Genomic DNA, 24,777 nt, shown 5'->3' with positions numbered 1-24,777 from the left:
AGTAATTGTGCTGGAGTGGAACTGTGGTTTACAAAAGACAGAAAGAGCAGCATGGGAAGGTTTGTATGAAAGACAATGTATCTTTGTAAACTCTTGACCAGAACTAGTGGACATTTGATAGGGTCATTCTTTATGTAACTGTTGACAGCATTGTAACATAAACAAATCACAGCCAGGAGATAACTTAATCTGTGTTTATCTTTTTCCAACATTTTCATTTCAAGATGCATGAAAGTTGATTTAAGTCTTCCAAACAAAATCTGGTTATCTTTTAATACTTTTAAGAGCAATGTACCTTTCATGTTTGGCGACATGCAGGCTAGCTTCAACACCAACCTCATGCTGTTTTATGATGTATGCTCAATTGTTGTTTGGAGTGTTAGCGTTATCCTGGAGTGATTTGAGTTGTCGAATATATTTGTATGTCGTGTATTTGACACCCTAACTTAACACATATAATCTCTCACTGATTGTTGACTGTCGTTCTGGAACTGTACAGCAGATTGTCAGTTATCAAGTGTTTTCTCAGATTTGGTTTAAACATATTATTTTTTCCAAAGAATTCTGGATTGCTAAAAAGCAAAACTTACTTTTGTAAATATCTCTCCAGATAATGAGTTGAAACAGCTGGTCAGTACATATAGATGTTGCTGAACATTAAGTAAAACTGCATAAATAAAATATATAAAGTCAGCATGATGAAGTCAGTAGTGTGTTTGTGAAAATATAATTATGCAGTTAACCATTATGCATAAGTTTAAAAGTGATTTTTTTTTTTTTCAGATTTGTATATGTTAGTTTTGGCTTTACTCACTCATTATAATGCAACATTATATCACAAAAAAGTAAAAAGTAAAATAAGTAGAGGATATATATTGATGTAGGGGATTTATTCATTCTTATTTGTAGAAGGTTCAGTCTGTACTGTTAATATTTAAAATGTTAATGTTAAAGTTTCTTACAGAAGTTGTTAAATTCCATAAATACTAGTTTTTAATTAAAATTTTCAAAGTTGGTGAAATATCATTCAATCTGTCTGCAAATTCAATTGATCATTAGATTTGTAAGTGTGTCCTTTAAAAGCTCCAGCTTCAAAGAGTTTCAAATATTTTCTAAATACTAGAAAATTGAGAAATCTGACAATTTCTATAGTGCTTGTGTATGCTTTTCAGCCTTTAATTGTATCTGTCCCTCTTGCCAGATCTTTACCAAACTGATTGTACCAGGAGAGTTCAAACCATTATTGACGTGAACTTGGTTCATCTTTTTGTGAGGGCCTGGCTGCCAGTCTATTGAAAATCTTGGCTACAGACTCTTCCATTCACAGCTAGACAATTGTCAAGTATAATTTTGCCCTTGATAAACAATTTCTGTGTCGCCTTTTGAAAAGGGGATGTGGCCTTCTTCGCACATAAATCCCTGGGTGTGAAAAAATGGCAATGACCTGGGCCAACTTAAAGTAATTGGATTTACTTGATATGATAACGTAAGTTGATAAAAGAATTTCCTGTGTAGTGTCTGAATATGTAACAGAACATTGTCAGACTAGGGCCATGTATTTAGATAGTGTTTTACTTTAGAGGAGCACACAGTTAGCCTGTTGAGGCTTATGTTTCTTATTGTCAACATCACATAAAATATTAAACTATCAAAACAGAAAGAGAATACATGTCATTGTGGTGGAAGGTTTGACATTCTTGAACAGCAGTGTCCTGATAGTGACTGAATTCGTAAAGGTTTTATTACGCTGAGAAGATCTGTCATAAAATAAAAAACAGGTGTGGTTTATGTTCAGTAGTGAATGTATACTGAAGGATACAAGAAACTATACCTTCCATTTGTTTTAATCATATGCTTCAAGATGTCCTAAGGTAGCTAGCACTCAGAGACTTCAACTGCATTGCATGACAATTTACAATGCATCTTTATTAAACACTTGTTGCACCTAAAGTGTTTTAATTTTTACTCTTTTCAGCACAAGCACATTGTCCAAAATATGATGGTGATCATGTTGTTACAAATTCCGTTCTTAGACTTCTAATTTACTTTTATACACGATTACACATTCAAGGATTACATATTACCGGCTTTTGCAGGAATGATGATTAGTTAGACATAATAAAATTCATGAAAGATATTTCAATTATGAATTAAAATGCACACGTAATTGTCAAAGAAAAATGGTTGTAGGCACATTAGCATTGTCCTGGCCACAAACTGCTTCACACATTGCACTGGACTGATACATGTAGTGCATCTTGTCTGGACTATATTTTGGGAAGAAAGGTATTCAGAATTATTCCTTGTAAAAGTAAAACTGCTCACTGCACGAATGCTTCTGAAAACATGTCATGGATTGGTAAAGGAACTGGTGTCCAGAACATCTACACAGGAAGTGTTATAATTGTGGCGATATTCCACACATAATCATCGTACATGTTTTAATCGTAGCAATTTTATTCATTTTTTTTAGAGCATAGTCAAAATGCATATGTAAGATGATTTTAGGCACATTTTATGAAAGTGTTTTAGGGGTGCTTTTCAACTTCAGTTGCAGATTGACTTTACAGGTGTGAAGTGAACCTCCCTTTACTCCATAAATATCCTTAGACCCACCTGTGTCCTACCACTCTGACTTCTTTAGCCACTAGCTTAATTTCAAGATGTCAGAAATAAACACTCAACACTGTTTCCGCTATTCAGAATGTGTCATAAAACATGGAAAAACAGTTTTCCTTAAAATGCCTCCCCTTCACTAGTACCCATCCATGTGGAACCTCTGAGTCATGGGTCTCTCCGCCACACTTGAGTGCTCAGGTAGTTGAAGCCTTGAGGAGAGAGAGACAAGAGAGGGGAAGGGATGAAAGCAAGGGGGATGCCCCTGTGTAATTTGGCGGGGATGTATTTGGGACCCAGCTTTACAGCTATGCTTTGTCGACCCTCGTGAATAGGGTATGCGAAGAAGAGGTTTGGCTGCCATAGTTTTCTCGGTTTCCCCATGCTCCATGGCTTGTAGTACAGATTCATAGGGATAGAGGATGGAGGGATGCATAGTCAACATAGGTCATGAAGCAATTTCATCTTCAACTTAGATCTGCTGTCAATATTTTCTTATATGAGTGTGACTTTAAGATATTCAATATAGTTAATAGGTGTTGATTTGATGCAAATTTCATGTGTTCTTCGTATATATGTCACACATGTGCGGACAGTGTTGACAGAATTGATTGTGGGTTTCTGAAAGTGTGTAGCATTAGGTGGCATGTGTATGTGGAGATGGTAAATAGGTATTTGAGCTAATGTTGAAATAAAAATGGATCATTAAAAGTATAACAGGTAAAGGGGTATAGGTATCGGCAGAGATGGAGTACTACTCAGTTTAAATGTTGGAGTAAGTAGAGCATCTCAGACATTAGGCTGTAAAGAGATCAAAAGGGATATGTGATATTTCAGAATATTACCCATTTTAGTTAAAGTTAATTGTGTTAGTGAAGTATAGCATCTCCAGTATGTCATAGCATCAAGATACATGAATTTATGGTTCTTATTTCATTGGTCTCTGAAGACTCTGTGGTATATATATATATACAGAAAATATATAGAAAGGTTTATGTTTAAAACTGTTATTTCTTATTTATCCTTTTGATATGACACAGCAAGGGAAAGCCTGTGTGGTGTCTATTATAGTTCTCAACTTCAATGAGAGTTGAATACAAATGGTGAAGTAAGTATTCCCTTTCGTGACTTTAGTACATAGAGGTAGGAATGACTTGAGTGTCAGCAGGCGAGCGGGCATCCATGTATGAAAATCTTGTTTGACAATACTCCGTGTCCATATTGTGCCCCAGGAGTAGAGAGCCTCAGATTGAAAGGCGTGTAGGGAGTGTGTGCAGTCTATAGTTAGAGCATCCATGTGCGACACGGTCCACTGTGGTCCCGCGGAAATACTTCTGTAAGCCACCATTGACCCTGTAAATGAAAACACAGATTCAGGGGCCCCCATTTGGATTACTGGGGCACACTGAAGATGGACAGTCGCTGACGCACAAAGTTTTCGCACTAGTTGACTAAAACATGCTCCAGCTCCACCAGGACATTACCAGCAGAAAGACACCAGTGTGTGGGAATTAGGTGTTGTTCCTGCTGCTGCTGTTGTTTGATGCTGGACATCTGACACCCATGTGACAAAGTCTATACTATCATCATACTGTCAGTATTAGGAGTGCCAAGTGCAAGAGATCTGATGGCTTGGAGAGACTGACAGATTATGGTGTGAGAGATCCGATTCATATCAGTCTGTGCTGCATTGAGGGAGAAACTTAATATGGATAACTCATGGGGGAATTCAATAGGAATAATGTGTGAATTCTCATGGATGTATTGCCTGTGCTAGGTAAGTTGTACGTTCAAACTCAGTACATCTCAGTGATCAATTCTGATATCACAGAGCATACATGTAATCCCATATTTGTCTCATACCAGTTAAACTTGAACTAAAATGGAATCAGTTAACAGATATAGGTTTACAACACTTGAATGATTATTAAATGATAAATGTAATGATGTCAGTTAAATATCAATGTAGTTTAGCTGCATGTTGCATCACTGTTAAACTATATTATGACTGCAAAAATGTGAAATCCTTCAAGAGGTGAGAAAAATGGTTGAAACCATTATTCCATAAATAGAACTGAAGCCTGCATTTAAGCTCATAAAATATTATACAAATAACAGAAAAAGTTATTTAATTGTGCGAAACTCTTTTGCATTGATTAAAACAGGTGTTTATTAACCATATCATTGAATAAAATGTTGATGCAATTTAAGGGATCTGAATCTAAACATGCTTATTTTGATACTTGTGAATGAAGTTTAGTACATTTATGTATGTTATGATCAGTGAGAGGATATTCTGATATATTGTTATACATACATAAATGGTATATTTAAACTAATGTCTTAACTTAGGGTACATTTTCTTTGATATAATTCTCTGATTAAAAACTTGAATATTGATGTTACCCCTTTAAAAAAGATGAAAATGAATCATGCCTGTCAAATCCTATATACATTCCTACACCTCGGAGAAAGAACTTGAATATTATTGGCGATATTAGTTGAGAATGGAATAATATATAATATATTTTCAGTTATGTATGAGAAAGTTGCCACTTGAAATTGTATAGTGGTATTTACATGAGTTGAATATTTGGAGATGTGCATATATAAACGTCAACATATGTTACAGTGAGGTTATTACTTGGGAAATGCTGTACCAAATACAACAAGGTGTTTATGGAAGGAACATTGTCAAGAATGTATTGAATAGCTGACACAAGCTGCATGTCGATCAGTTAATCTTAACATATGAGGCAAGTATGATGTATAAGAAATATTGCTTAACATATACATGTTAAAATTCATGTTATTAATACAATAACACAACAATGATCATATAGATTGCAGTATGTGACTTGTAGTCAGTTTGACATTTATTTGAAAGCGTATCAGAAGAAATATGCTGTGGAACTCTTTATCAGCTGCATTGAGTTTCACAGTTTCAAATGTATAGATAAAATAATAAATAAAACTACTAATATGAGAGTAAATGTTAAGGATTCTCTCTGACTATTCATTAGAGGGAAGTGTTTTCTTCTTGGCTTTTTCCTGGGAAGATCTGAAGCATTTTTCATACTACATTCATTTCCTCTCACAAGGATGATCACAAGCAATGCTTTGCTTCAGTGTTTTAGTGGAATATAGTATTGTTGTCATGTGCTGATAAATGCCAAGAAAACTGGATCTAAATGGAGTACTGCTACATGTCTGTCCATATGAACCACTAAACATTAAAACGTTGCCAGTTTCACATGTATAATATTAGATTAGCTACTGAATGTACTCAACTAAGTGTTACTTTTTTTAAAGCTTTTTTCTCAACTTTTATTTACATCATACATGATAGTCAACAGACGTTGTTTATACAGAGAGGTAATGTTTCATTAGCCAAGGGGCATTGTTCCAAACACAAGCACATCATGGCCTACTCTTTCACCCTCCTGTCTTCTTAGACCAGTGACACAAGAACTGCCGTCCATAGATGAAGTTTGTCCATAAATCTTATTTCACTTTTGTACACAACAGTAGTAATGGTAGGAAGAAACTTGAAGCAGTGTCTGCCACATTCAAACACTATTGTAAATAGTACCAGACATTCGCAATACCACATCTGTGAAAAAAGTCACATGCAGGATGTGAATTGTTTAAGTAATATCTAGTGAGTTGTTAAGATAGTAGGATTGTAGGAAGTGAATTCTTTACCTTTAACCATTGAAATGCCTAGACTGAATGGCTTGTGACCATGCTAGTTGGAGTTGTTCAAGTGAATGTTTTGGAAAGCATTTACTGTGGAAGTGGAAAAGAATTTGTCACTTTTGGTTATGTTTAAAATGGATATACACGCTTAATATACATAGAAGCTATAAAACATTTCTGTAATCATAAGAAAATTCTGAAAAAAGCAGGATTGACAACAGTTTTGAATATATGTTGGGCACATCTTTACACAGCACTGGCCTTAGGGATTGATACCTCGTGTTCACAGAAAGGAGAGTGTATCTTTCTCCCTATTGACATCCATCCATCGGTTTTGTCACTTCCATGTATGTAAATGTTTCTGTACATTTAGAATCATACTTAGAGAAAAATAAGACAATATGTAGAACCATACAGATGTGCAACTGAGTGCAAGTTAAGAAGTATGTCTTGAGAGTGGTGTGTAGTCATCAATTTTCCTGAAGAAGTGTGCCATGTTTGCAGGTTGATGACTTCCTGAATGCAGGTGACAGATGACACATGTTGCTACTGTCAAGAACACGTGTATGTCTCTGTATTCCCTTCTTGCGACAACATTATTGTCATCTTAACAGGTGCATCCTGTGTGTGTTTACAGATAAGTCCATCACTTGTCAACTGCAGCACAATTGTGAGACTTTCTGTGTACAAAGAACACATAGAATATGTACTTGATAACTTGAACTAAGCTTTGTTCCATACTCTTTGTTAGAAAGGCTGTCCCAATGGCATAATGATAGGATTTGTAACTTGGGTTATGTATGCCTGAAGATGGGTTAGTTTGTGACAACATTAGATGATCCCAATCTTTTTTTTCATACTATGCTCCATGTTAAGACAAATACCTACCTGCATTGTGAAATAATTATTCTACATAGGTTTTGTGCTAAAGAAGAAAATCATTTTACAAACAAATATGGCCTGTGAAAGTATATTTGATCAACTGCTCTTTGAAGTTGCTAATGTTAGTCTTTAACATGCAATGTAATTTCATGGTATCCATGCAACAAGCCTTTTTTTATTGTGAGCTGACAGTTGTGGAAACGTAGAAATGCATGACAAAAAGTAATGAATTGTTTGATCAGTGAAATGTGGAAATATTTCAAAAGGCCATAGTGAATAGCTCCACAAGAAAATACACAGGACAATTTGAGTCATGTGAGGATATTGTCAAGACATGGTAATGAAGTTAGAAACAATGCATTTAAGATAAAATTTCATACTTCAGATTTCTATTTCTAATTCATCAATAGAGACATGTACAGATCGGCTTGCTTAGCTAATACTAATATGACTTGTATGTAAAAGAAAAACAAAAAGAAAAAAAATGAATAACAAAACATGAAAACACACGATTAAGTTTTTATGTTTAATCATAAACAAAATTACTTTTCAAGTACATTTTTTCTGTCTTTGACAAAATATTACAATAGAGGTACAGAAGTATTTGACTTTACATACAACATTGTGCTGAAATACTTCTAAAACAAGTATATGCTCATGATACAGTCAGAATTCCAGAATTGTACAATTGACATAGGTGTCTAATGCAGGATTTTGTTGTTTCTGTTTGATGTCACAGTTTCCTACAATTAAATCTAGTGCAACAAGAGAAAACTTGAAACATACTTATTTGCCCTGAGATTTACGTTTAGTTACATGGAATACAATCCATTAAGTGCAGACAGTCTCTTTGTATAGCTGAAGCTGGTCATTGTTTGCTTCACTTTGATGTCAGTCAGAATGAGGTGGCTGTTGTCATCATTTGCTTCTCACTACAATATTCAGAATTTAATATAGCAGACTGGATCAGACAATCCAATGACTGTCATCTTGAGTTAACAAGATCAGCAAGTCCAACTAATTCCATTATGGAACATATGGACAACCAGAAAATGATATAAGTGTGCGTGCGTGCGTGCGTGCGTGCGTGCGTGCGTGCGTGCGTGCGTGCGTGCGTGCGTGCGTGCATGCGTGTTTTGGGGTGAAAGGAAGATGATGGGTGGATGGATACACACATACATATTTATATATGTCTTCATTTACTTTGAATTGCCATATCAAGATTTGTTTTAGTGGCATTCTAGAAGGTGGTCATTACAAAGATGACAACACTTCATGGACTTTTTTTTCACAATAGCCATATAAAGAAGCAGCTTCACATGGTTAATATGTCTACAATATGAAGCTAATTTATTCATTTGATAAACATAATATTCCTGGTTAATGAAGGAATTTGATCCGTTTATCATGGATACAATCTATTCACAAATGCAAATTTCAATACAAGTGAATGTTTTTCTTTATTCCTTTCAATAAAACATCAGCTATACTGTTGACCTGTTGTAATTGTAAACTATTTCTAAGCATATCTAGGGAAATCAACACAGAGAATGTTTGTCCATCATGTTCAAGTGACACATGGATGTGAACACACTTTACAAGTTGGATATGTTTTGTCAAGCACTGGATAGACTTTACCTTACAGTAGAATGAAGAATTCCACGAGCACACCTTGAAAGAGAAAAGCCTGTATCTGGCTAACATTTACATATCACTCCATCAAATGAAACTGAAACATTGTCAGTTTTACACACCTCGTCATGGTTCCTACATGATCATTGCTGACATTTAGCAGGTGGTGTACTTTTTTTTAAAAACTAGTGCATGTTAAAAATATTTTTTCCCTTGTTCAAAGAATGATGTTTTTAAAGATGTTTAATGATAATCTGTCATGGTGAAATCATTGGTTATGTTTTGTCCATAAATGTTTTTGAAAGTGTTTATGTTTTTTAAAATACTCACAAGTGTGAGAAGGTTTCCCAGCTGTTGAAGTCTAACCTCAGGTGATATATTTTATTTGCTATAATGTCTTCCTAGTACCGTGCCTCATGTTTTTCAACTGATAAATGTTTTGGTAATGACAGTAACAATATTTTGTACTGACAGGCATTTGTTACATTTTCATTGCTATGATGAAAAGGTCTTTAGTAAGAAATGTTGACAAAATATAACATATACACATATACTTTATGATACCGTAGAGAGTACAATGTTCAGTGAATAATAAGTCATTGATTAGGCTGTGTAGATGTCTGAGACAACCATTTTAAAGAAATTTATACATATAGAAAATTTAACTTCAAAAAGGATTTATAGACATCACAAAGAGTTTTCCTTTTTTTTCCCTGAAGAACAGATACAGAAGTCCATTTTGGGATATTTCACCTTTTCACTAACGTGATTGTCAGTATTTGATGGTGACTCTTGACAACTTACTTAGATAGTTGGATTCATACAATAGATTCTGCTCTCACCAGAGATGCCCTGTGTCAATGGCAATATGTGTTAGTTATGTTTTTAGAAACAGAAACAAGAATCTTAATTTCTTTAACAAAAAGAAACTTTGAATGGAACGTATGTGATACAGGAAAGGGATCCATTTAGCTAAATGTAATCCATGTTCTGTATCTAAATCAGCATTTGTGCATCCAGTAATAACAAATATAAAGTGTTGAAAAGAGCATTTAGAGTTCATGGGGACACTGTTAGCACCAGGTAGAAGGCCATCAGTGACCTCTTCATCCCTTGTCCTACACTAAATCCCCAATTATTTTCTTCAAACTTGAAGAGAGACACAGCTACCTGTAACGAGCCAACACTGACATGTTGTGCAGGTGTAAAAAGCTGTCAACAAGCTGTCGTTTATCCACCTTAAGTGTTAAGTTTCCCTGAACAAACTTTCCACCAATTCTGGACCGTGTTATACCAGCACTGGTAATGCCTGTGTTTGGAGGCTATATAGGGACTTCTACTATTATTTATGGTGTTCCAGTCTGTCTTTGGTCTTTCAGTTTGTGGCAGTTCTTTTTATTGAGCAAGGGTCAAGTTTTATTTATTTGTTGGAGAGTAATTTTGCTGTAAATTAGAAACATTTGTGTACGTGATAGTATTGGTTAATCACTAGTTTGATTGTGTTCAGGCTAACTCCTGAAGATGAGTTTCCATAACAACATAGATCTTCTATATGGCAGGACTGTCATTTCTAGCCACTGACAAGCATAATGCTTCAGGTTATTTATGTGAAGTGGATTCACATTCAAGTTCCCAAAATAATTTAATATGCAAGATTGAATAAATAAATAAAGACCGTTCACTATTTCTTCACCAAATGTTGCATACAGATCGCTCTGCTGGTGTACTGGTGCCTTTTGGTAGTTTTGGATTTCTGAAGAAAATATTTTTGGCATTTCCATGGCAACAAGTTTGACTTCGACTGAAGTTGGTGGTAGTGCTCTTTTCCGGAGCAGAACTCTAAACCTGTTCACTACTTCTTCAGCAAACTTAGCACATACCTTGGCCTAATGGTTTACTGGTTTCATTTTGGTAATTTTTGAATTCTGTTTAAAATATTTTGGTGTTCCCATCACAACAAGTTTGACTTAGACTGAAATTGGTGCTTATGCACTTTTAGGGAGCAGAACTTTTAAATCTTTTCATTGCTTTTCTTCTACTTTTCTATATACACATCAAAACATTTGGCATAATCAAAACTTGTAGACTTATGTATGAAGGATATTTTGCTATTGCAGGGGATATTGATGATCATAATTTGTTATCATAATTTCAAGCTTAAACCTATCATGGTGATTCTCAGTTTGTTTAAATTTTCATTCAGCAGACTGTTGCTCACAATGTCTCCGAAATTCTTTCAAAGAACTATTTATAAGCCTGTAACTGGTGTTCTTCAGATTGTTTTCTTACTGCGTCAGTTTATTTATAGAATGTATGTGCTAGGTCAGTGGTTGTACCAAGTGCAGGGGATTCAGCAGTTATGCATGCCTCCCTCTTATCGGCAGTCTTTACAAAACAATGACTCGTAACATATAAACCCGTCACCTTAGACACTGGGGGCGTGATTCAGCAAGGCTGCCCGGATGGTACATTATCATAGCAAGGGAGAGGTGCTTGGCACACATGGTGTCTGTGACTTTAAGACTGTTAAAAAAGCAGACAACAGGAATCAAATCTATTTTAAGGGTTGATGTTAGAGTTTTTGGAACTTTCTTTATAATTGATTATCTCTGATACTGGCTTTAAATGTAGAGTTGAGGAGATGATATTTCCAGATGTGGAGATGTTATTAATTTGGGTCAGGGGAAAATCACTTTGATTTTTTGTCAGGACACTGGAGACTGAGAACATGTCCTAAGTGGGAGAGAGATGGCTGTAGACTTGACTATAAATAGATGTGATAGCAGACATGTACATGGAGACATAGATGCAATGTGAGATAGACAAGGAGAGAATATTTCCTAAATTGACAAACAGTTGCAAAATAAGGACCTGTATTATTCAATCTTTTCACAAGCAGTATATGGAACAGTTGCCTAGTCTTTTCATGAGTTCATGACAGTGGCCACCCTTGAAGCAGGACATGTTCAGTTTCTAAATATCTCCTGTATAGTCACTGTTTGACCATGATTTTTGAGCCATGTTCAAGATAGATTTGGCATCATTCAATGGACCCATCTTTTACTAGACATTCTCTTCATGAGGCAAATGTGTATTTTTGCCCAGGTTCTCATTCTCCAATCTCTCTTTTCAGTTTAAATGAAGTTGTTTCTACTAAAATTATATATTTTCCCAGACGAAGCATGTGTCCATCTCTGATTTTGTTGTCTTCATTTTGTGCTGTCACATGACCTATAATCACAAAGCCAGAGCAGCCATTTTTCTTTGGAAGACATCTTGTATTCTTAGAACAATCCTATAATTAAACAAAGCAGAATGGAGCCTATGCCAAGAAACCAAGGGATCAGTGTTACAATAGCAAGACAACTTGATATCAAAACAATATTGCTGATTTTCTTTGATGAGTATGAACATTTGTAAGAGGATGATAAATTTTCAAGATGGGAGGAATGAGATGTTCTTCTGTTAAATGTTCAGTCTGCAGGCTGAGATACCATGGGCACAGTGGAAGTTATCAGGACCCAGACAAATTTGGTTGGATAAACCTGGAACAGAAAAAGTAAACGATGCAAGTAGATAGTTAAATTCCTCAGACCTTGTGTGGCAACAAGGTTGGAGATGATCTATCAAGTTTGGCCATGGTTTCTTTCACTAACACACGTGCTTGCAGTCAAAGTTTCATTTCACATAAAAGTCATGAAGGTGAATTCCTGATCAATGGTTTATGACTGAGCAGGGATATATCACTACGCTGCTTCATGCTGACAGCAATTTTATGCATATTTTATGCTCTTTTTGCTTGGAACAAGCATGCTGTTATTACCAATTCATACTCATGCTATTGTATCTTAGTTTGTTTTGGCAACCCTTCTCCAAGTGTGCAACTGTTTGTGAAGTATATGAAAGAACCATTAACACTCATGATGGCACTTGCTACCTGTGTTAAAAGAGCTTGAAGGTGTTCTAGAGGGTCATTACCCTGCAGTAAGGGCTGGACTTGTGATTTCAATGTATCCACAGGCACCATTACAAAATGCATTGCTTACTTTCCAGGGAGGCATTACACGATGAGGTTTTTAGACAAAGGAAACTGTAGATAAAGTCCTGATATTTGTTTCTACCTTCTAATTATGTTCTGTTGAGGGTTTATTGATAATATGATGGAACATAAAGGTGCTTTTTCACCCATCTTGGAGGAATAGTTTGGTATATTGATATGTAAAATTATATTGATTGCCTTTTTTTGCTTATTTGTTACTTTTAATCTAAAAGGAACTTGTTTCTGAGGATAGTCAAGACTTGGAATTTTTTGCAATGATGTTTTATATTTGAAAGCTTTAAAAAAAGATTGTATTTTATGAAAGAAAAGCATTTCATATCTGATTTTAAGATTAGAAAATTCACATCTCTTGGTTGCTAGTAATCTTTTATATGAATCAGACACCAATACAGATCAAATACAACAGGGTAACACTGAACAAGTATACTTCTGTTTCCTCAGATACTGAACAATTCAAATTGTGAAGAAAGTGACCCGTATTGATGCATAATTACCCCTAATTATTTGTAAAGCGAGCTGAAATAGTCCAAATCCAAATTTTAAGACAGTCTCACACGAAATCAGATGAAGCTAACCCTTCACCAGATGAAGTAAACAAAGATAAAAAGCATAGACTTTATCCATGAAACCATATCTGTTACACATGCACTGGTTTTGATGGACCTGTAAGCCATTAGCCTGTTCAATGAGGCATGTGCACTCTATGGTGGATTACCTGGTCAGTGTGCCACACCATCCATGGTCAGGATTACCATCAATTGGTGAAGCACAGCTATTATCTCTGTATGATATAATGGTAGTTATCACACACAATTACATCACTGTTGGTCTGTATTACACTAGTGATGGTAGCTGACTGGCCACATGAGCCATCTGATTGTGTAGGGAATAAGGAAGACATTATCCTTCACAAATTACAGTCATTAGGCACAACAGGAAGTGCAGGGGTAACCATGGCCATATCAAGTGGGTGTCTGTGCTTTATGGTCCAAATCCCAAGATATTATGGGTGGACATCTGGACACAAGTATGGCACATTTAAGTGTTTTAGAGCATTGGATGCCTGAAGTGGATGTACAGGAGTATTAACTGCAGGATGGTACAATAGAACCAAAACAGTTGCATGTGTACAACCTCGATTGCTCAAGGTTGTTCAACAGGCTAATGTTCCTTGTAGTGTTTCTTGTTGACTAACTTATATATCATCCAACCAAACCTGTTTTAGTACAACCAAAATGCATTTAAATTATTTTACAATAACTGATGTTACTGTATTGTAATCTGAAAGAACTAGGATGGTACCACAGGAGTAATGTTTGATATTCAATCTGAGGTTTGTGTTACTTGTCAGTAAAACCCAGCATGAAGCTTTTGGATGAGAACACTAGTGGTGACAATCCTACACCAACAACCCAAGCCCTGTTTCTGGGTTGTGAGGAAGCACAAAAGCAAACTGAGCAATTTCTGGATGACCATAGAAGCCATGTCCTTGTCCTAGCCTCCAATTCCAAACACATGGAAGTTCTGTGGAAGAAATGGTCTTTTCAACCCATGCTAGTCTGTCTCGTAGTCCCTCAACTAAGTTATTTCCAATTTGTTTCCAGTGATGAAAAGTCCTCAGTGAAGTAAGTCTAGGTTTTCATCAAATCCAGGAATTTTCAGTTTCACTGAGGCTCTGTTCAATATAATTGTAATTTGTCTCTATCAAAACGTGTCATGATGTCCTGGTAAGGTCTGGTGTTCAACAAACCATGCCTGTGATGAGAGACATCTACAAAAGACTGGGTCGCCAGGCTCTCTGATCGATTTGATGCATGTATCACATGTATGTATTTGTCACTGCGCATGATATCAATCATTGGATTGTTTGATCCTAATTTTTACATACCTCCATCACATAACTTGAATATTGATAAATGCAGTAACAAAGTATTTGTCCTGAAAGGCCACTGTGTCCAATCATTTCCCACTTACACCCACTTTGGAATCTCTCAGGTAAATTCTAATGCTATTGTTTTTAAAGAAATGAAACACAAAGGAGGCTGTTAATGTGACACTACTGTTGTAGTATTCACCTCCATAAACATAAATTCGATTCTGAGCCACCTTTTTAGATGTCTCTTGTCACAAACATGATTTTGCAAATTCCCAGTTCAAACCTGGACATCATGAAACATAGTCTCTGAAAATATATGATTTTGATAAGTACCTCTTGCATAAGATACAGGCTCATGTGCAAACCTAAAATCCTTCTGAACTTTATATTTGGCATGTTAATGGCCAAATTATATCACATCTGTGGTGTTAAACATGTATTATATTACTTTGGAAGATAGTTACATGTTTTCATGGGAGAAGAATGATAAGTTGTTTGATTAGATGGTGTTTAAAAGTGTCTGGTACCAGATGCAGAGAAATAACAGTTTCAGTGATGTATCACATGTTTTCAAGATATTTTATTTTATGATAAGTGTCAAATTTAATGTAGAGGAATTTATTATTTTATTAGAATGCCAAGACACTGATGAAGATATCATGAGACAAAATCCGTAATCATATTAACTATACAATTTGGCACAGTACTTTTGCAACATTAGTTATATTTGGGATTATACTTTCTTTGTATTTCATTGAATTTTTCTACAAATTCTTGTACTTTTTAAGCTGAGTCCCCTGCATGCCACACTAAGAAAGTGTAGTCCCAAATTCCATGAGGGACTCAACTCAAAAAGTGCTAGAATTTGTATTTTACAAAGTATAATCCCAAATACAACTTACACATTACATCTGTCCACTTTCTAAATGGCATTGTGTAATTAGTGCTTTTGCAGTATAAAGATGCATATTGATTAAATGACCGTTTATAATCATAATGTGTCTGTTAGATATTTTGTATTACATTAAATATTCATTGCATAAAGAAATTAAGCACAAAAAGTGACACAATGTAAGTAGTTTAGATCAGTTTTGGGGATATTCACTAACTGCCATTCACCATGCCTGAAAGATATTTAGAATTTTGCCAACAATACAGAAAAAAAACATGCTATAATGTGCTGATGTATTAAAAGTGTCCTACTGACATTTTTCTCCTAACAAATTATAGTAATAAGAGTAAACAAATTATTTAGTATGTATGCTTGATTTAGTAAAAGACAACACACGCAGCTAACAAAAGACTAAATGTATAATTCTCAAAGTGTTCACCACACAAAAGTAATTTCAGAAATACCTTTTGCGAGGCTCAGAAAATGCTTTTTTCCGAGTGTGTTTAATCACACTAAGAACCCAGAACCAGCTGTACATTATCTACCATGTATTCAGCAAAGAAAGAGTTGTATAGGATCAAATAAGCCTCTAAGAAAGAATGAGCAGGTGAAAACTGATGTCCTTTACTCTTCATAAATCTTTGGAATGAAGTTATAATTACCATGTACTTTCCCTGTCTTGATAGTGATTAACAAACAATCGTAATTGTACAGTGAATGCTGTTAGCAGACATTTCTTATGAAGACCAAAGGGATTTTGTTACTTTTATTTTATTTAAGATGGTGATAACGCCAGTCTGAAATTTGGAATTCATTGTTTCTGTACATTACAGGTAAAACATATGGTGTGCCATGTTAAAACTGGTTCTTAGGAAAATATAACAAAGTATCACATGCCCTTAATCGACTATGATTCATTTAATGTTAGTTGCACTGTGATGAACAGCTTGAAGTATTGTCTATGCAAGAGATTTGTGTCCAATCTGTTTATCATGGGAGGTCGTTTAGAATTCCACAACAATTCAAAGCAAATAAAGTTTAAAAAGTTTTAATGGTATTTCTCGCACTGTGTTTTCTGTATTGCTGGTGAATGTTTTTTGGTAGCGTTGCTGTACAATCTACATGGCTTGCTTTAAAGGTGGAGGTTTGGTAGGTTATTGGTGATTTAGCCACAGGGGTATTTGTAGGTGCGGTCACTGAGTACGCAACTCTTTGTTCAGGATAGCACAGGATGAGGACATTAATCGTGAATTTAACAAAAAGACGTATACAGCTGTAAATTTTAGCAGCAGCCTCCGATCTATAATACACACTTAATTTAATCTGAATAATCCTGTGGAGGTTTAACCTTTTACTTACTGACAAAGGCTTGTTTGTAAGTTTTAAATTGTTTGCAGTTTTCTGTCGTTCTTTCCAGTGGTTGATCTTAGAAACTGACTGCAATGTGTACAGATAGGTGATATTGACATTGTGTAGTACACTCAAGCTACAATGTTTCACTTATTTTGAATCAAATAAGTCGACATTTATCCTGTTTAAACATTTCTTTGTACAGCTTAATGCAATCTACATAAATTTTACTCATCAATGATTTGTTGAAAGTATGTTTTTGTATGGAATAGCTAGAAGCAGAGTGAGATTCAAAAGGTTAAACCACCATATTGAGCTCTTATACTACAGAAAGGTTGTCAGTGGATACATTGTATGAGTGTCCCTTTCATTCATAAACAATCATTTCACAGGTGCATCTGCAATTACAGAAAAAAAAATATTTGTGAAGTTTTTAGCCTCACAATTGGATGGTGTTTCAGGAATATGTAAAATTTCGTGTATTAAGGGTTTTATCTCATTTAAATAGAAACCTTGCGATGGTGTATCTAGAGTCTGACAGTCGTGTCCTCTTTGGTAATAGTAGACATTTCCTCAGATACCTGTTTCAGGGATTCTCATGCTAGTTAGGATCTAGCTGCAGCAAGTGACACAGCCTACTTGAGATCTAGGCAGCTCTTGCAGGGCTGATGTTTATGAAATGCATTCAGGCTTTGTACTAGTTCTGAGCAAGCACGTCAACCATGAGAATGGAAGTTGTGTCAGTGCTCTTGACAATGCATCTGTGAGGTAGTTAGAGTTGAAACCCATATTTACGGATTATTTATGTGGATGTTTCGCATCTTTACAGGATACAGTTTTGTGAAAGGCCTCAAAATCAAAGTTTTGCTTCTCATAAACACCTGGTGTTCCCTTGACTTTCTGTCTTGTCAAACAATTTTGCCACTACTCCATCTTTCATACCCTGTGGAATTTGTTTCAGCTGATAACTCGAACTGACTCCAGAATGCCAAGGGCTGTAGGTTATTGACCCATGAAAAACAAATCACCCACCCTTTCTCATCAATATGGCTCCCTAGTGTTACCTGACCTACAAGTTTGCAAACCATTTTCTTGATGTAAAAAGCTAATGTCCAGCAAAACATCCACTCAGATCATTTGCATGCTTAATCTCTGCACTCCCTCGCATAAAACATTATTTTACAATCAGGGTCAAAGGATATGAGTCTCCATGGTATTTATGAAGGAGGCCTGATTGTTTTCATTATGCTATAGCCCTTCCTTTATGCCTGATTATGAAGCTGTTGACAACACAGCTTGTCCTCCCACCTCAGTAGGTTTGTAAGATTGGGTGGTCAGTGATCCCTCCAAAACACTATTGTATTTATGCAATGAGAGGAGCAATGCCACAATGGCTAATGTGTGAGGTGCAGCCCTGACCTCCAACCAAGGGCAGATAATCCTGCTGTACCTTCTCACCTTGCCCATCCCACCCTCCACCTGTTGTTGATGCTGCCATTAGGCACAGGAAGTCTGGCCTGACTCAGACATGTAACTGAGACCTACAGCAGGGTACCATCTGGAATTGTCTCCTACTCTTGGACATCCAAATAACAGTGGCCAAAAATATACTGCAGCTCATTGTGTAATGGTTGTGACTATCAAGTATGGAGAAATGTTTAGCTTGTGGCATGGCCTGTTTTTGTTAAAATGTGCACCATGTGTCCATTTGTGAATCTGTCCATCCATACGTCCATGCACATTTGTCTTTTCCAGACCAGAGCTTCAAAACTGTTCATTATTTCTAATCCAAACATGGCACATAGATTGGTCTGGTGGTGTACTGGTGCCTTTTGGTAGTTTTAAAATATTTTTGGCATTTCCATAGGAACAAGTTCTACTTTGACTGAATTTGGTGGTTGTGCTCCTTTCAGGAGCAGTACTTCTAAAACCTTTCATTCCACTTTTCTATATACAGACCAAAACAGGTGGCATAGGCATAACTTATAGACATATTCATAAAGGATATTTTGCAGTTGCGGAGGATACTGATGACTTTGTCTTCTTGTTGTGCTTCCATTCCTTTCCATGTTTGGCTTCAACTGAATCTGGTGGTAGTGTTCCTTTCTTGAGCAGAACTTAAAAACCTTTAGTACTCTCCTTCCTCTTAACCACGTACACACCAAAACATTTGACATCATCATAATTACATGTTAATTGACATATCCATGAAGAGTATTTTGCCCTTGCAGGGGATATTGATGACATAGTCTTCTTGTTTATCTGACTTTTCCACTGGCTGCTCTGAGATAAAAAGGTCCATGAATGTAGTTTGCTAGATAGTTCCAAATTTATTGTCCAAAAAACAAAAGCACACTGTGCAAGTTTTGCCACTGGACGAAATCCCAAATCTGGTCAAATTGTTTTTCCTATTGGAGACTGAGCTAATAACAGTCTATATAGTTACAGCAAACTGCAGAGGAAATATGTATAAGAGCCATGTTATGGCCAGTAGACTCAAAACATTTTGGCACCAATAAACATTTATGAAATATTCCCCCTCTGATGTTAATAACTGTGCTTGTTCTTGTTACCCTTTAATTATGGCTTTTTGATGCCAGTATTACAGAAAGGTGAGCTACATAGCCTAGTTGCTCTTTTTGCAACATCGCATACCTGTCACTGTTTAAAAAAATGGTGATAAATATTTTTTAAAAATCGTGATGGCAATAATTTTGTCAAGATAAACTTTGAAAGCAGATTGACTGTCATTAAATATTTATGAAATATTTCTTTTAGATATGTCTAATGACACAGTTGAAAGCTCACCTGTATCTACAGTTGTACGGTACAGATACATGTGCTATAGCTCACTCTGTCATGGTTACAGTGTGTGCAGATAAAGATGTGCTATTCTTCAAATCAGTTGTCATGGTGATGCTATGTGAATAGATTTGGCCATCAACAACCGATGATTGTCATCAGTGGTAGCTTGCAGAACAGACCAGTCAGGGTTGCTAATGGATGTCAGTGTTGTAGATCAGTGTTCATGATGTCAATCCCTGGATTGACTTGTCCAGACTTAATTAATTAGTTACAAACTCCTGTTGAGTAACTGGAACACTGCTAAGTGATAGATGTAATGCAATGAGTGTTCTTGGTGTGTAATAGTATGTTCTGATTAATTGAAATAATCAAAGATCGATCGCAGTGATCATTATTTTCAGTGGAACATATCTAAAAGTTTTTAGTGCCTGAAAACATGTTTAATTCTTAAAAAACACACTTCAGCTACTGTGATGTCATGACTCAATATTTCTTGAAGACTCCAGGAGGTTTATGTTCATGATATATATGTCATCACTTTAAAGTAGCAAGTTGTGCCATTTCACATTAGATTGCACAGTTTCTTAAAAAAAACCAGACAACCTTCTTATACTTTAATGTCTACAAACCTGAGTAGGAAAGTCTGACAATTGATGATTGCACATTGGTAATGAACCAATCATCATTTTTGAGATTTCAAGCAATTCCCAACACCAGTGTTTAACAGCTTGTGTTTTGTGTTGTAGATAGGATGACATAGCCTCCCGATGACAGCATGTCTGATGAGGGACATAATACAAACATCAAGTCGGAGGCAGAGAGCTCCGAGTCTGGGGACGCCCTCAAAGATGGTGGTAAGTAGCAATGTCATGTCATTAATGAGTGCATAAACTGGACATAACTTTAAACAGTGGTTGGGTAAATGACAATGTTTTATCTGGATGTGGAAGGAGACCCAAGTGATACAGAGTGTGGGTGTGTCTGTGGTGATCCTGTAGTATGGATGGGGTTCTCATAAACAGGAGGATCAGAATCAAGTCAGATCTAAAATTCCCATCAAGCAGATCCTGACGCAGTTACAGAGCTCAACCATTTTGTGATCACACTGGAGAAATGTTCTTTAGTTACACTGACAGTGACAAGTATCAGACACTATTAGTTTGACACAGGTGTTATTAAAACGAACAACACAACCAGCCGATCCTGACAAAGTTACAGAGCTCCTCCCTGTTGTGAATATTTTGTTGTATATGTTCAGTGAATACCCATTAGTTTCACCGATAGTGACAAATGTTATTAGATGGATGCAGATGTTAGTAAAAGGGACTAGAAGCTGGTAATGTTACCTAGTGGAGATTCAGTAATCATGTATCCGACTGAAGCCAAACATTCTACAAATAACTCAAAGGCCAATATCCAGTAATGCTGTTGGTCAGGTTTCATGTCTGGCATAATCTCAGGGTCATGATCTCAAAGTTCAGAGAGAAACCTTAATTGACACTGAGAGGTTTGTGTTATATGGATGTTAGATAGCTTCAAAACAAGGATTTTCAAAAGGCCCAATTAGAAGAACACCTGACGATGTTTCTAGCACAAACCACTGGTCACCATCTTCGTTCATCGGAAATAAAGGCCAGAATTATATCCTAATCCCACCAATCAGACATTGGTGTGTAAAGAGCGACAGAGCATGACCACCCATGCATACCCATCAGAAGTTCTTTCGGATGATAAAATTCCAATCAGGTGTATTTGTATTGTTGTTTGATGAGGACAGCACATAGCTCACCTGTCAATGGGAGGATGGTCAGTGAGAGGTCATCAACTCAGGTGAATTGCTTGACACAGGTAATTTAATTACTCGGACATTGAATGCATTAAAGCAGACCAACATGAGAAACAAGTGGACTGACAGCCATGGGAGTTTATCTAAATACGCATGCAAATCGGTGTGTCCCATCCAAGGGCATTTGCACGGTTTAGTGAAATGGATACGAGGGAAGTGTCCTAGCTACCTGCCACCATGACCTATAACCTGTGGGAAGCTGTTGACGGGAACAGGCCCTTACAACATGTGATAGTTTCCCCTGATTGTTCAGTATGAGGCTTGAACATGACGTATTCCTGCAGACTGTTTTCAGAACAGACGCGCAAACAAGATCACTTGTTCGCGAGCATGGCCCGTGAACACAATCGCAATTCGTGCCCTATTGAATGGGGAGGTTGGGATAGGGGATTTTGTAACAGTTTGTTCAAGCGAGTTCGCCAATGGCTTGTATTCAGTTGGTCCAGGGGAATGTATGCATTTTCAATTCAATTGAAGGCAATATACGCGGATTTTAGGGAGTCGAGACTTATTGGGTGCTGTGTATCTGTTCCTTGTTAAACAAGCGTGGGGTATATATATTGAGAGCTCAGCTGCCCACCTGCCCATTCAGACCTTCTTTTCATACAGTCATGTTCTATGATCTTGCCACAAGCTAGCCCATTCAAATCAAATACCATGGCAGTTTTTATTCTAAGAAGAGGATAATGTTTTGATGATAAGATTTGACGAAAATCAATGTTTAAGATTTTGCTGAGTATTTTTGAACTAAATGGCCCTTGCGTGAAGTGACATTATCAAATGAGTGACATGCACTCTGTCTGACAGTTAACTTAATGCATATGTTCCCTGGTATCCTTAAGTGCTGCTGCATGACTTTTTGATTGTGTTAAGTGTTGCATCTGCCATGTCAAAACTTGTGAATGTGTAAACTGAGAAACTACATCTGCATGTGGTGTGATGAATTATATGTGTTCTGTGACGATAACAACATGGATTAAAGGAGTCAACGCAGTGCTTTTACTCAACCAATGAAATGATACCAAACATACTGGAAGACATAGTCATGGCTGTGATTGGGCAGAAGCATGCATTTTGATAGTTGCACTTGAATTGACGTTAACAAATGGATTTGTCTTCATGGCTTGTCACTGTTGTTCTGTCCACATCTGAATGGCACTTCAGTCAACCCTGGTCTCCTACAAAGAGAGTTGACTTTATCTCAAGCACTGTGTAGGAACTATATTACTTTTATTAATGTCATCTACAGTGTTAAAAACAATCAATTTTTAAGAAACATGCCAAGATGCAATAATACAAGCATTCAATCATTTTGATCACGTTAGTCTTTACATTATTGAAGCCTTACAAACACCTTTTAAAATAAAAAATGTTTTATAGAAAATGTTGGGGTTTTTTGATATTATAAAGAAGCCTCTGGACAGATTTAACCAGTTACAACAAGAAGTTGATATTCTATTGCCATAAAAAAAGTTTGTCCAAAAATCAAAATTGTCTAAAGGAGTTATTTTTATCAAGAAAAAAATACACAAAGCCTAAAGCTAATTACAGTGACACATTCATTGTGTTAATGCTTACATTATCTATCACTGGTCGAAGATTACACTGCAAAACATTACACTTTGGAGACCCATACTCCTATGATTTATCTTTTTTGTACCAGCATAACTTGCATCTTAACTCCTCATTATACACAATGTGGAGATGTGAGGTGCACATGTCAAACCTGTTGTCCTTCACCGTGACTGTAGACAAAGTGAAACAACTAGTCTCTGACGTGAACATATTGTACTGAAAAACGTGAAGCAAAATGAAATGAAATGAACAGGAGCCCTGAGTCCTGAAGCCTTGGAAATCTAGACTTCCCACATTTTTTATACTTGCATGGGCTTTCTTGTATCTCAGTGAGAGAATGTGTAAGTTGACTTTTATGTCACACTCAGCAATATTCCAGCTATATGGCGGCAGTCTGTAAACAATTGAGTCTGGACCAGACAATCCAGTGATCAACAGCATGTGCATTGATCTGCACAGAGGGTCCGTACGAGCAGCTACATGATTGTGGTCTGTAGATTTTTTTAAAGCAAACCAGTATAGTTTTATTGAAAAGCAAGTCCAGAAGGGTTTATTCCCAAATCAACATTGGAAATAGAAATTGAAGAAGAAAGATGTATAGTATAATAGAAGATTCACATACTGTTTGTCTGTTTCATAGGTAGTCAAGAACATGTATGTCTGTTAACACAATCGCTTCGAAAAATATGTGTTATAGACTTTTTAACTGTTTGCACGAAGTGCAAGTTGATGGGTAACAAAAAAATTTGTAGTGTCATTCAATAGTTATACATTAAATCTCATGCCCCAAAGTGTATAGTGTTGCTGTTCTATAAACATAATCAGATATTTTTACAGCAGAAATGAAGAGTTGTGCACTGGTAGATTTGTACGCCATTTACAAACTTGAGGGTCTCCTGCTATGATGTTCAAGAGATTATACATGTATTATACCTAGTTTTTACACTATCTAGGGTATATACATCTTAAGACACGCTCTATGTTACTACTATCCCTATTCAATAAACATTTAATAGTGTATTATAAGCTACAGTTGGGATGAGATATTTGATGATATCACACAGGTGAGACTTTGGAGATGTGACACTAGAAGTGAGATGAAACAGATATGTTTGTCCCCATGTGTGAGGGACCATCTCACTGTCAGACACTGGCCCTCATAGACACCAACATTTTGAATGGATCTAGAGACAGCAAAGGAATTCTGCCACCAAACCTATGGAGGGCTTTGAAGTTATGACATATTGCAGCACAGATAGATATACCCTGGTACACCAGAGTTCATGACATAGCATCTCTTCATGGAGGTCTGGTCGCACTGATACCTTTACTTGTAATTAAATCATTCAAGCTTTACAGTCTTATATGTTTCATCTTTTGTACTGTTTTTACATTGATTACTTTCTCCGTGCTGATTTATTGCCACGAAATTTCTATATTCTGGTTTTATTGCTTTGATAGCAATCTTGCCCTGCATTGTTATGTTGTGATGGTTGTAGTGTTGACCTGAACTTTGTCATTAACAAATGTTGATGTGTGGTTGA

The 24,777-nt window shown here is 36.3% G+C and overlaps 1 protein-coding gene across 4 annotated transcripts in view; it reads left to right on the top strand.

The window, feature by feature from the left end:
• The window catches only part of LOC137299201 (zinc finger protein GLI4-like), a 120,601-nt gene that overhangs the window by 38,286 nt on the left and 57,538 nt on the right, over positions 1-24,777 (top strand). For 3 of the 4 annotated variants that reach the window (XM_067831788.1, XM_067831785.1, XM_067831787.1), the window contains one exon: positions 20,559-20,666. In XM_067831788.1, the coding sequence (XP_067687889.1) occupies positions 20,588-20,666 (79 nt within the window). In that variant the 5' untranslated portion in view covers positions 20,559-20,587. Of the gene's footprint in view, positions 1-3,973; positions 4,394-20,558; positions 20,667-24,777 lie in introns of those variants that run through there. The other variant, XM_067831786.1, reaches the window with a different exon arrangement.

This window comes from Haliotis asinina, chromosome 10 (assembly GCF_037392515.1).
Source record: "Haliotis asinina isolate JCU_RB_2024 chromosome 10, JCU_Hal_asi_v2, whole genome shotgun sequence".
Taxonomy (NCBI): domain Eukaryota; kingdom Metazoa; phylum Mollusca; class Gastropoda; order Lepetellida; family Haliotidae; genus Haliotis; species Haliotis asinina.
The sequence above is the reverse complement of the archived record's forward strand: the minus strand, read 5'-3'. Positions and strand labels throughout refer to the sequence as shown.